The sequence below is a fragment of the Lampris incognitus genome, chromosome 21 (assembly GCF_029633865.1).
Source record: "Lampris incognitus isolate fLamInc1 chromosome 21, fLamInc1.hap2, whole genome shotgun sequence".
NCBI classification, from domain to species: domain Eukaryota; kingdom Metazoa; phylum Chordata; class Actinopteri; order Lampriformes; family Lampridae; genus Lampris; species Lampris incognitus.
This window is the reverse complement of record NC_079231.1, coordinates 7735306-7749407: the sequence shown is the minus strand read 5'-3', so window position 1 is coordinate 7749407 and position 14102 is coordinate 7735306. Positions and strand designations below refer to the sequence as shown.

At 40.9% G+C, this 14102-nt stretch overlaps 1 protein-coding gene across 1 annotated transcript in view; it reads right to left on the bottom strand.

Moving 5' to 3' along the window:
- LOC130131800 (aldehyde oxidase 3-like) overlaps nucleotides 1-14102 on the bottom strand; it is a 47807-nt gene that overhangs the window by 18623 nt on the left and 15082 nt on the right. Inside the window, exons 15-22 of the mRNA XM_056301575.1 lie at nucleotides 13379-13532; nucleotides 9597-9704; nucleotides 8447-8616; nucleotides 6607-6745; nucleotides 6146-6268; nucleotides 4391-4487; nucleotides 2481-2605; nucleotides 1903-2036 (exon numbers count right to left, since the gene is read on the bottom strand). Coding sequence (XP_056157550.1) covers nucleotides 1903-2036; nucleotides 2481-2605; nucleotides 4391-4487; nucleotides 6146-6268; nucleotides 6607-6745; nucleotides 8447-8616; nucleotides 9597-9704; nucleotides 13379-13532 — 1050 coding nt within the window. The remainder of the gene's footprint in view (nucleotides 1-1902; nucleotides 2037-2480; nucleotides 2606-4390; nucleotides 4488-6145; nucleotides 6269-6606; nucleotides 6746-8446; nucleotides 8617-9596; nucleotides 9705-13378; nucleotides 13533-14102) is intronic.

The window sequence follows — 14102 nt, the reverse complement described above, 5'->3', positions numbered from 1 at the left end:
ATATCGAAAATGTACCTTCATCGCGACATCAACATGCGCGATATACATATCGCAAAAGATTGCTTGAACTGCGATAAATGGTATATGCAGTTTGTGTTGACTTTGGCGCCCCCTTCTGGAAAAAGGCGGTAGTGTCACTTGGCTGACTCCGCCTCAGTAACAACAAAATATAATGCAAAAAATAAAATTCTAACATTAGTTACTCACTCTGCAAAACTGGTAAGGCATCGGTTTTAAACTGAAACCGTGACATAATCATTTATAGTATAAACTCCTAGTAGCTGCTATATCTAAATAGGCCTACATGTTGTGTTAAAGTGATGAAGAACTGTATTGCCATGCAACGAAGTTGGTGGTATTTGTTCATTGTCAATATAGCGGCTATAGCCAGGTGCATTTTTTTTTCTTCAATAAAACCATGTTGCTGTAATGGAAGTAATGCATTTCTTTTCTTTTTTTTTATACATTTATTTCTAGTTTTTCCCCTTATCTCTCTCGAATAACCCGATGGCATATGGCCGGAACTCTTGTCGAATAACTCCCCTGGCTCACGTTTCCACAGGAAGGAGTTAGGCGTAACACCAGCTTCCTTCAAACTCGTGTCGGCTGCTCTCGCTATTTTACACGCTGCAGCCTCGCATGGATTGCGTCACCTTCAGGCCGCGAAGGAGGCGTAGGCAGAATGCTTTCGGTTGCTTGGCTGCAGGCGCCCGGATGGGCCAGAGGGGTCGCTGGAGAACGACGAGTCCCCGAACACTACACCGATCTACCCCTACTATCCCTCGGGTAAGGGTGGCCTAATGAAGGCCTGACCCCGTGGACGCTCTGGCCGAGACCGGTTACGGCGAGTCTGGGATACGAACCTGATTTCATTTTGTTATTCAATGTGTATAGGCTGCTCATTGTCTGGGGTCTATGTTAGCAGCAAACCTAAAACAGAAAGATATTAAAACTGTGTATTTCAATAGTTGTTTATTTCATCGCGAGTCATATCGCCATCGCAATATTCAACAACGTTATCACATATCGTATATTTCCTAATACCGTGCAGCCCTAGTGGGCAGTAACCCGATTACATTTTTGAGGTAGTTGGGTCAAGATCACAAAATCATTTGGTGGAAACGCTGTCAAAAAATGATTGCTCACACCGTTAAAATGACAAAATGCTGAAACTTCTAGTTCAAATATTTTTTGCTATCTATGGAAACAACAAGAAATATATATTGTTTTGAATATCAGTGGTGGTCAAAGCTCAAGGGGCAGGATTTGTTGTGCCTAGCATTATTTGTTGTTAATTGGATTTTATTCATGATTTTTTTCCCCATTTTCTATAAAAGGCTATGAATTATATTTACTATTTCAGAAAAAAAGTCGGTAATTTCTCTAAATGCCATAAAATTTAATTCAGGTACAGCTTGAAATTTTTGACCGGAGGCATCTGGGTAGTGTAGCTGTCTATTCTGTTGCCTACCAACACGGGGATCACCAGTTCGAATCCCCGTATTGCCTCCAGCTTGGTCGGGCATCCCTACAAACACAGTTGGCCGCGTCTGTGTGTGGGAAGCCGGATGTGGGTATGTGTCCTGGTCGCTGCACTAGCGCCTCCTCTGGTCAGTTGGGGCGCCTGTTCAGGGGGGAGGGGGAACTGGGGGGAATAGCCTGATCCTCCTACATGTTACGTCCCCCTGGCGAAACTCCCCACTGTCAAGTGAAAAGAAGCAACTGGCGGCTCCACATGTATCGGAGGAGGCATGTGGTAGTCTGCAGCCCTCCCCGGATCGGCAGAGGGGGTGGAGCAGAGACCAGGGCGGCTCAGAAGAATGGCGTAATTGGCCAAGTACAATTGTGGAGAAAAAAGGGGGACATTTAAAAAAAAAACTTTTTTTTTTGACAGGGACGTACTTCCAGGCAGCCACAGCAGTGATACAAGCCAGGATGGTTGTTTTGGTTAACTTCCCTCCAAAAGCCCCGCCCATCCTTTTCACGTGACAGGTAACCCTGTTTAACGGGATGTCCAGCGTCTCTGCTACTGCCTGCTACAGACCAAACAATGAGCCAAAGAGGATGTAAAAGGTTATGATGCTGTTAAATGATATACAGATAAATATAATGCATCACTTTATATGCACCAACAAGACTTACAAAAAATGCACAATAACAGTTATGCCAAACCAGAAGTCTAGCAGAGGTGAAAACTGGCAAAATCATTAAGTGTAATCTATCTCTAATGGGTGAATTTTATCTCGCAGCATCTCAACACATCAAAAGAGAATTATGGTGTTCATTTTAATTTTACACAGTGGGACTTTAAATGTAGATATTTTTATATATAATGCACTTTTTCAGACTTTATAATGACCCATGGTAACAGTGTGTATGTACTCAAACACTTACTCAAAAGTCTCCACATAGTATTTAATGGTTCCTAACACACATGACAAAAATATCAGTGTTGCGACAGAGAGGATGTTGTGGTTTACCTGGGTAAGTGATGGCCACTGACAGGAAATGAAAACATTGAATTCTCTCTCTTCTCCTACAGGTACCACCAGCATGCTCTGGGTCTCCATGTAGAAATGGTCCTGGCCACCAATTCGAATCTCCCCTATGGAGACAAACAGGACCACATAGAGAGGATGGCACTGGGTTTAAATGGGACCAGGTTATGTTTTATGATACACTTCATTGGTGACTAATCAACAAAATAGTTTGATTCTTTATACTCTTTTCTCTGGACCTCCTACACAGAAAGTTCAGAGGTCAAATACAGAACAGAGGCAGTGGAGCTGGTAAGCAGTCTTGCTCATGGGCACTTCAGGAGGGCAAAAATTGTTGGTTTGTCACTTAATTCCCCCATTGCCCCATTTTTTCAAAAATGATCGCATCAGTGTTTTCTAAATGCTTAATAAGTTTTTGTTTTCTTCAATAGTTTCTTGCTAGCATTATAATTCACCTATCCTGCATGAATTTGGTTACAAGGATGAAAGCCAGATATTGGAAACAATATTGGCGATTGAAATGCCTAGTTCATGATATCAACAACTCAACTTACTAGTAAGACACATTGCTGCTGGTGATCTACCAAATTTGCACTTCCACTATTTACAGATACAAAATGCATTGTTTATTATTATTCAGTGCTCTTAGATGCCTTGCAGATTAACACAGGTATATTAGGGGTCGACCAATTATCGGCTAGCCATTTATCGGATCCGATATTCAGCATTTTTACAATTATTGGAATAAATTTTTTATCTGATTGTCGATAAAATAAATTAATTTAGAAATGTGCTACTTTGGCTCTGATGCAGCTGCCTGTCTGTAGTCATCAGCCTGTGGTCTCAAGTAATGCCCCGTCCACAGCACTATCAACACTGAGGGTTACTACGCCACCGACGGGCACAGAGGAATGTATTTGCATTTATTTATTAAAATGTTCAGTTAACTTGATAAAAAAATGCTGCTGGGGGCTGCCTGCACGTTTTGTTTTAAGATACTGTTGAAACATTCTCTTTTAATTAAACATATGCTTAAAGGCATTTCAGTGAAATTTTGTGTGGGAGTTTGTGTTATTAGAAGTATTGACACAGATTTTCATCTTTAGTCCAAATGTCGGTTCCTAATATTGGTTATCGGTCTACTTGAATCGGTACTGGCCCTGAAAAACCCTATTGGTTGACCCCCTAGCTTGTGTGTGTGGGTGTGGGTGTGTGTGCATACATATATATATATATATATATATATATATATATATATATATATATATATATTTCTAACTACTGACTCTTGGTTGTCACTCTGGATAAACGTATCTGCTAAATGGATAAAAATCTAAAATGTAAAAAAAAAAGTATTCTCTCCCACATGAAAGTGTGCTGGTTATGTAATTTAGGAACGTGCTGATTTATGAGACACGCCATGGTAAAAAAAAAACTATTAGCTTTATTTTGCAGTTAGCTAAGGGACCGATCGGAAAGTTTCCCTTCACACACACGCCATCATGATGTGCAGGACTAAAACCCAGATGTAGTGCTGCATCCAGGTGGCGCTAAAGGTGTTTGTTGTTTTTATGCTTCCTGACTTAGATCACAATTTACATCACACATAACCATAAGACCATGCATACCCTGATGGTGAAACTCACCACCGATAAATTGAGTTATCATACTATATTTGTATTTATGTTAATAGTTCTAATTCATATTTAGGTTTTATGAAAAACAGACATTACAGAAGAACCAAGATGTTTTAAAATTACTGGGATATCAATGTCAAGTTTTTCAGCAGAGGAAATTGAAACTGCAGATTTTTTCATTTTTTTATGCAATTAATGTTCAACAATGAAACTACTGGACTCTCTTTTCATACGAAACAGAGAGACGTGTCCCACCTTCATAGACATGATCAACATTTGCAAAGGCCTCCTCCACGTCTCCTCTTTCGAGCCTTCTCCGAGGTTCAAAAAATTCTTCCCTCTCTATGGCTTCCTGTTATAAAAAGAAATGGTATCCAGGAAAAGAATGAGGTCAGTCAGGGAAAATGCAGTTAAACGCAATGCCGATGAAATTAATTATTTAAGACTTGCTGAGATGGAAAGAAAATGTCTGATTCAGTCAAATAGCTACCCAAAACTTATTTCAGGCAGATTTAATTTTTGTTGAGGAAAAAGCTGATCTGTAGGGAGAGTAGGGTGCAGGTGGAGGAGAGCCTGGAGAGGAGGAGGTATGCACTGGAGAGAAGAGGCATGAAAGTCAGTAGGAGCAAGACGGAACACATATGCATAAATGAAAGGGAGGACAGTGAATTGGTCAGGATGCAAGGAGTGGAGGTGACGAAGGCGTATGAGTTTAAATGCTTGGGGTCAACTGTCCAAAGTAACGGGGAGTGCAGAAGAGAGGTGAAGAAGAGATTGCAGGCAGGGTGGAGTGGGTGGAGAAGAGTGTCAGGAGTGATTTGTGACAGAAGGGTACCAGCAAGAGCTAAAGGGAAGGTTTACAAGATGGCTGTGAGACCAGCTATGTTATATGGTTTGGAGACAGTGGCACTGATGAAAAGACAGGAGGTGGAGCTGGAGGTGGCAGAGCTGAAGATGCTAAAATTTTCATTGGGTGTGACGAAGAAGGACAGGATTAGGAACGATTATATTAGAGAGACCGCTCAAGTTGGATGGTTTGGAGACAAAGCAAGAGAGGCAAGGTTGAGATGGTTTGGACATGGGTGGAGGAGAGATGCTGGGTATATTGGGAGAAGGATGCTGAATATGGAGCTGCCAGGCAAGCGGAAAAGAGGAAGGCCAAAGAGGAGGTTTATAGATGTGGTGAGGGAGGACATGCAGGTGGCTGGTGTGACAGAGGAAGATGCAGAAGACAGGAAGAGATGGAAACGGATGATCTGCTGTGGCGACCCCTAACGGGAGCAGCAAAAAGTAGTAGTAGTAGTAGATTTTGTTGAGGAAAAGGGACTGAAAAAAATGTCACGCATATTTTGATGTTGAAAAATATATTTTTTCATAATTGTTTTGAATGTGCTACCTCAGATTTGTGAAATGTTCCACTGTTTGGAAAGTGTTTGTCATGTTCTGACAATAAAGAATAGTTTAAACCTACAATTAATCACCCTTTTTCCTTCAACTTTCACCCGCAGGAAAAATCAGCATCAGGAGGAAAAATCGGCATTTAAACTTTAAAGAAATAATGATTTCATATTTATCGTGATAATTATCGATATCGACTAATATGATTTTTTTTATCGTGACAACATTTTTGGCCATATCGCCCAGATATGCACCCTAAGACACATAAACTAGGCTGAATATCATAAACTTTTTAGACTCTGATGAAGCTGAAATACAAGTCGGTATTATCATGTAATGGCAACAGCATTCAAAGGGGAAAAAAGTAAAGTAGTACACAACTCAAAATCCTCAGTAATTTCTCATCACAGCTGTTTGGTTCAATTAGACAAACAACACGAAGGACGGACATGCGTCATATTCATATTCAAAATATCATGTATGTCATGTCTTGACTAGAGAACAAACAACCAAACTTCAGTGACTAGATATCAAAATGTAAAAAACAGAATGAATTGTTGGATTAGACCAAGAAATTAAACACTTGTAAAGATTGGGGCAAAATCCACAGACCTCCACAGTGAAAACCGGGTTTGGCAGTTTTTCATAGGTGATCTTCACGAGTGCTGCCGCTCGTTTGGCGTTGGTCATGGAGTCAGCGACCACTGCACACACCATCTGACCATAACATGATACCTGGAGAGACCCAGAGACATGCCTGTATGCACATCACATCACCACAATTCTGCAGGCAACTGTGCTTAGTTAGCTATGGTAGCTGAAACATCATAATCTAAGCATGTGCACACAAACACACACTGAGGATCGACTGCATTGACAAACAAATCTGCATCCGTGGACATGTGCAAGTACACACACAAGCACAAATATACTAAGGCAGAAGGCACTGACATATACTAAGGCTTTTGATAGACAAAATTCACAGACATACACACACACAAAACTACAGGCAGACATGCATAAGCACACATATACCCAAACGCGCGTGCGCACACACACACACACACACACACACACAACAGTACCTTGTTCTCGGCGAGCAGTTCCTCTTTGTAACCATACAAAGTGCGGACCTTTTTCCCTGGAATGTCCCTGGAGGTTATGACATCCGCCACGCCACGAGCATTCCGAGCCTGGGTCACATCTATGTCTCTGGAGGAGACGAGAACAGTTTAAGGTGCAGTACAATACTGCTGTGCAAAGGCAAAGAACTTCCATTTTGGTCAAAAATGAGTAGGAATAATTTTTTTGTCACCTTGAGGTTATTGTTTATCTCATCACAAAGTATTTTGACACTATTATGTTGCTTTAAAGAGGAAATTGAAATCTGTGATCACAGCAATTTAAAAATGTATCATAAAATCCAAGGCAAATCACAGTTAGCTTGTCTAACTGTGATTTGCCTTGTTGTCCCCATATGTTCATGGGGACAACATTTGACAAGGACAGAGCAGAGACCGACAAAACCCTTTGACTTTCCCTGAAAAGTATCTATATGAAAATATAGATTCTCAGCAAAGGGAATGGCTTATCTTTGGGTATCTTTAAGGTTGCAGCTAAAAGAATAAGGCTAAAATGGTCTTACATGCCATAAGAATAAGTACATCTAAGCAACACATTAATTTAATGGAATACACAATTGTAATGATAGTCAGATCTACTTGTACCATTGGTAAGCCTATTAACTTAAGCATTCACACAGTTGGCCATTTTTTGCTAGCTTTCCTTCCTGCCTTTCGCAGCAGCAACCGTGTTGCTTTCAGTCCTGGATTTCACCTATCTGAAGGATGCATGGTGCATGACAGGTGAAACACACCATAAAACTTGGGTCTCAAAACGTTTTGTTGACTCACAGAATGGAAAAGCATTTTCTATTCATAAGAAAAGGAAATAACAGGGTAGAGGATGTGCCAAATTGGGATGAAAAGGGGAGAAAAATCACCCAATATAAGATGCTGTCTTAAAGTTTGGTGAAACTGGTCTTCTACTCACACACGTTAGTAAGTGAAACAAAGAATGATTACTTTAACCACAGCAGGAAAAAAAAAACAAGTGACTTTGATGCTCCATGTTAGTTTGCTTGCGTGAAGTGTCGTTTGGCATGTCAAATGCATCAATGTGTGCAATGCCTCACAGTAACTGGTCTATCATAGGCCATTTATAGCACACCCCCATTCTGTTACACCTGTAATATTTGCTCACAGTACTTTGAGCTGCACTTGCTCATATTTAACTTTTTATACTTATACTTAGTTTCTGATCTCTTAACCTTATATTGTCTGTGAATGTTCTCATTCATCCAGGTCATGGTTATCCAAAGGAATTGAATCGAGTGCAACTGGACTTGGTATATATCTGTGTAGACGTTTCGCCTCTCATCCAAGAGGCTTCAAAAGTTCGTGCCTTTCTGACTAGACCAAGCTAGTCTGACTAGTCTATCTCTGAGATTTTTTACCATTTTTTTTAATCATTATTGCCTTGGTAGTCACCTTTTTCGTATTTCTTTTCATATTGACCTTTATCTAACAATTAAACCCTTCCTTTTTTTCATTTTATGTTTGCAAGCACCTACGAGTGAGCATTTACACTGGCTTTGTCCTGAACGCCCCATGTTGAATGGCTGCAAATGACAAATAAACTTGAAACTTAATTCAGACAAGATGGCGAACCCTATGTTTGAAAGTGAAAAGTTATTTCTAAAAATAACTCGATAAAATAAAAAGAGATTAAAATTTGTGAGGTAATTTATGTTAAATTATCACTGCCTTCTTACATCTCTTGTGTCAGCTATCTTAACTTAATCATGTACTAAATTCCTGAGTAGATTTTATCAAAATGAAATATGGGACTCACGTTAATGTGGCAAAAATCTCATCACTGGTCACCACGACCATAAATAGCTCGTTATCTATTATGGGAAGGTCGTCGCAATACACAGCTTCTCCGGTGGCTTGGCTAAGGGCAGAGCGATGCATGATGGGATGTCCCACCGAGTCCCATTCCGCCTGGTCTTCCGGCACACCCTGAAGAACAGCATTTTAAGTTTAGTGCATATATAAACCAATAAGCACAACAACACAAGATAAGGTCAGATGAAAATGATGCCTCCCGTAAAGGGGAGTTTTATCATTTCAGCAGAATTTTCAAAGAGTGAACAGACACTCAGAATCAAAAGGGTAGAAGGACAAGGGCAATACAGGATTAAAATAAAAGAAAATACGATTAAAGGGCTGAATATTAAAAAAAAAAAAACTTTTAAAAGAACATACTGGCTTAAGAGTTTTGCACTGATTGGACCACCTTGGGAATTTGGGCTGTGCAAATAAACTTCTTGACTTGACTCTCAAAGAAAGTTGAATCAGTTCACCTGGACACAGCGTTTACTGAGAGAAACGTTTCATCACTCATCTAAGTGACCGCTTCAGTCTCAACTGACTGCAGGTATCCCCACCCTTATAAACAATACAGTTGCCTAACGACCAAAACCAACTATCGGTTTCATATGCAAATATGAGTGTGAGCAGTAACTAGAGTTTCAATGGCCATGTGTACTATTCACAGAGGATAAAATCCTTTTTGACACGTTCTATTACTGCCGTATTTAAGAGGACAAATACGGCAACCATAAATATTCAAATCATAATACTTTTTCGACTGCTTATTTTAACGGTTGCTGTCTGGTAGGAAAACAGAAGAAATTATACAGCGTCTTCATCATAGCAGCTGAACGCTAAAAGAAAAGGCAGGTGGTGGTGAGTTTGAGAAATAAGTGAATTTGTCGCTTCTAAAAAGCAGACAAGACAAAACAAGCTGAGATAGACCTTTACCAACAGATAGTACAACGTCAACAAGTAAAACTTAGGTTCAACAATGTCTTTTTTGTGGCGACTCTGGTTGATTTTGAATGGATCTCTGAGATTTAGAGTGGTATCCTGGTGTGTCGGTAAGTCAAACAAAAATGATCTTCTTTGTGTGAAGCTTAAAATAAATGAAGGTGTCTGACCTGAAACTCCTGTATGCCAGGTTGGATGTCTTTGGGTAAAGACTTTATTCCACTTTGCATCGCCGCAGGAAGGTCGTCTGTGATCACGTTCTGAAACACAGGGAGGTCCTGACATCAGGTCTTCTCCATTTAACAATCCATTCTACTTCACATTTTACACCAGAGCAAAGTATCAGCATCTATTCATTCTCTACACCCCTTAATCAAGTCTATGGTCGACGGGGGATATAGCCCATTGCAACACACATTAAGGACAAACCAAAATGTATTCTGGACAGGGAACCCGTCTCTTCGAGGACATCCATCCATTCTCAGTCCTGTGGTCAGTTAGGTGTCCCCAACTCACCTAATCTATATGTGTCAGAGGGAAACTCACACAAACTCCAAACAAAACCAAAAGGAACAACCCCTGGACCTTCTTGATGTGGTGTTACAGTATCAATAACCACAACACTTTACTGCATGGAATAAAAATACAAATGTAGTTTGTGTTCAACCTTATAGTCCATCTGAACTACACAAAATCTACATGCTCCACATTCCAGCACCATTTAAACCCAAAAGCTGAACAAAACTGACAGTTTGCAGAGATTTCTCCAAGTCCTGGCTCCATGAATTACAGCTGCTTATTTCCAGCAAACTTTGCAGATGAGCCCTGCTACCATCACTCTTTGTGAATAACCAAAAGAAATAACCGGCGGTTTATCTAGCAATATCTATCGTACATTCTATCAAAGCAGTTCTCCGTCACTCTTCATGGTTAGTAAGGTGTCAGATGAGATAGCAGCAGTTGCCAAGTGTCATTTGATTGATTCCTGTGTCAATCTTTATTCTTTATTATGCAAATGATTAATTATTGCTGAGAGCTTATTTAAATATTTCTTCATCAACTGTATGGGATATATAGATGAGCTAAAAATTAAAGGAAAAAGCTGAATGCTTGACCCCTACAGTGACAGGGTCTGGCATCTCTGTTATACTGGGGGGGGGGGGGCATTTTCCTGACATGGTTTAGGTCAACTTGTCCCCTCAGAGGGAATGATCACTGCAAATCTGTACGTTATTCTGAGTGATCATCTTTATCCTATGATGAGACATTTCTAGCCTGATGGGAGTGGTCTCTCACAGGATGGCAATGCCCCCATCCACAGGGCATGAGGGGTCACTGAATAATTTTATGAGGATGAAAATGATGTAAATCACATGCTATGAAAACATGAAGTTGTCAGTATCACTCTCAAATAAGTATGTAATACTTTTAATGATGCACAGCAGCAGAAGGAAATGGAAGCATTTCAGCCCTGCTGACGACTTCATCTGCTATTTTTGTACCTTTTGGATTGGCACCCGTCACACTCCGAAGACTTTTTGAGCTGAGCATGCCAGATCCCCCATTTATCTCATCTTCAGCCACTTCTCCAGGGTCGGGTCGCGGTGGTAGCAAGCTAAATAGGGCACTCCAGATGTCCCTCTCCCCAGCAACGCCCTCCAGCTCCTCCTGGGGGATCCCAAGGCATTCCCAGGCCAGATTGGACATTTAGTCCCTCCAGCGAGTTCTGGGTCTACCCCGGGGTCTCCTCCCAGTTGGACGTGCCCGGAAAACCTCCAAAGGAAGGCGCCCAGGAGGCATCCTATCACATGCCCGAACCACCTCAACTGGCTCCTTTCGACGCGAAGGAGCAGCAGCTCTGCTCCAAGCTCCCTCCGGATGTCCGAGCTCCTCAGCCTATCTCTAAGGCTGAGCCCAGACACCCTACGGAGGAAACTCATTTCCGCTGCTTGTATCCACTATCTCACCTTTTCGGTCACTACCAAAAAGCTGATGACCATAGATGAGGATTGGAACGAAGATTGACTGGTAAATTGAGAGCTTTGCCTTCTGGCTCAGCTCCCTCTTCACCACAACAGTCCAATACAACGTCCACATTACAGCTGATACTGCACCAATCCACCTGTCAATCTCCCGCTCCATCCTACCCTCACTCATGAACAAGACCCTGAGATACTTGAACTCCTTCACTTGAGGCAACAACTTATCCCCAACACAGATGGAGCAATCCACCATTTTCCTGTAGAGAACCATGGTCTCAGACTTGGAGGTGCGGGTTCTCATCCCGGCCATTTCACACTCAGCTGTAAACCACCCCAGTGCACATTGGGTTTAAGTATTCCTCCATTTAATCATACACTATGGCCTTCACAGTCACCAGATCTCAACCCAATTGAACGCCTATGAGAGATTATGGACCAGTGTTTCATATAGCGCTCTCCACTACCATCATCAAAACACCAAATGAGGGAATATCTTTTGGAAGAATGGTATCCATCCCTCCAGTAGAGTTCAGAGACTTGCAGAATCTGTGACAAGGAGCACTGAAGCTCTTCTGGAGGCTCATGGTGGACCAACACTTTACTAAGACATTTCATGTTAGTTTTTCCTTTAATTTGTCATCTGTCTGTATGTACACTACCGTTCAAAAGTTTGGGATCACCCAAACAATTTCGTGTTTTCCATGAAAAGTCACACTTATTCACCACCATATGTTGTGAAATGAATAGAAAATAGAGTCAAGACATTGACAAGGTTAGAAATAATGATTTGTATTTGAAATAAGATTTTTTTTACATCAAACTTTGCTTTCGTCAAAGAATCCTCCATTTGCAGCAATTACAGCATTGCAGACCTTTGGCATTCTAGCTGTTAATTTGTTGAGGTAATCTGGAGAAATTGCACCCCACGCTTCCAGAAGCAGCTCCCACAAGTTGGATTGGTTGGATGGGCACTTCTTTGAGCAGATTGAGTTTCTGGAGCATCACATTTGTGGGGTCAATTAAACGCTCAAAATGGCCAGAAAAAGAGAACTTTCATCTGAAACTCGACAGTCTATTCTTGTTCTTAGAAATGAAGGCTATTCCATGCGAGAAATTGCTAAGAAATTGAACATTTCCTACACCGGTGTGTACTACTCCCTTCAGAGGACAGCACAAACAGGCTCTAACAGGTACTATTTAATGAAGATGCCAGTTGGGGACCTGTGAGGCGTCTGTTTCTCAAACTAGAGACTCTAATGTACTTATCTTCTTGCTCAGTTGTGCAACGCGGCCTCCCACTTCTTTTTCCACTCTGGTTAGAGCCTGTTTGTGCTGTCCTCTGAAGGGAGTAGTACACACCGGTGTAGGAAATCTTCAATTTCTTAGCAATTTCTCGCATGGAATAGCCTTCATTTCTAAGAACAAGAATAGACTGTCGAGTTTCAGATGAAAGTTCTCTTTTTCTGGCCATTTTGAGCGTTTGATTGACCCCACAAATGTGATGCTCCAGAAACTCAATCTGCTCAAAGAAGTGCCCATCCAACCAATCCAACTTGTGGGAGCTGCTTCTGGAAGCGTGGGGTGCAATTTCTCCAGATTACCTCAACAAATTAACAGCTAGAATGCCAAAGGTCTGCAATGCTGTAATTGCTGCAAATGGAGGATTCTTTGACGAAAGCAAAGTTTGATGTAAAAAAAATCTTATTTCAAATACAAATCATTATTTCTAACCTTGTCAATGTCTTGACTCTATTTTCTATTCATTTCACAACATATGGTGGTGAATAAGTGTGACTTTTCATGGAAAACACAAAATTGTTTGGGTGATCCCAAACTTTTGAACGGTAGTGTATATTATAGAATTTGCTTTATGTGATACAATTGTATCAAGATTACATGATTTTACTGTTAAACTTCCACAATAGATAAATAAAAATTGATACACTGAGACATTGCTACCGCAGTCCTACCATTTCTCTGAGCCTGTGCTGAACTTCAAGGTGGAACTTGAAGAGCAGGCTGAGCATCAAGGAGCGGCGAAAGTGCACCTCATTCGATGAAATAGTAGAAAACTCCTCCAGGAGTACATCATAGGCCTGGCTGAGCGTCTCATCATCCCACAGCCTGAAGACAACAGCCGAATTAATTATTTTGTTTCATCCAATTTCTCAATGCCATGGTGAAGCCAACACACATCAAGTCAGTTTTATTGTCGGAAAAATAAGTTTGCAACATACAGTGAATCTGATGCAGTGGGATGCCTATAGAAAAACATAAAAAAAACATTATAAAGGGGGAAAAACTGTCTCTAAGAATGGCTTCGGAAAGGTATCCAGAAATCTAAGACTATTTACCAAAGTGGTCAAGCTCAGTAAAGGAATTTAGGGAATGTAGAGAACAGTAGGTACCTTGTGTACAGTGAAAAAACAAAAGCAGTAATTGATAGCTATTTTAGTAGTCCTTCAATTTTTATTCATACAAACAGGATGGAAATAAATCAGTAAAAAGTGGTACCTGCAGTGAAAAATGGTAACAGCAGATAAAACCGTTTGACAATGTCAAATATCTGTAAGTGTAATTAATAGAAAGGAAGTAAGAGAGCAATGTGGGGGGGGGGGAGCAAAAAAGGGTACAAGCACTTAAGAAAAGCAGAGAGGCCGAATTAGAAATGGAACAGACACTGAGCAAACAAAA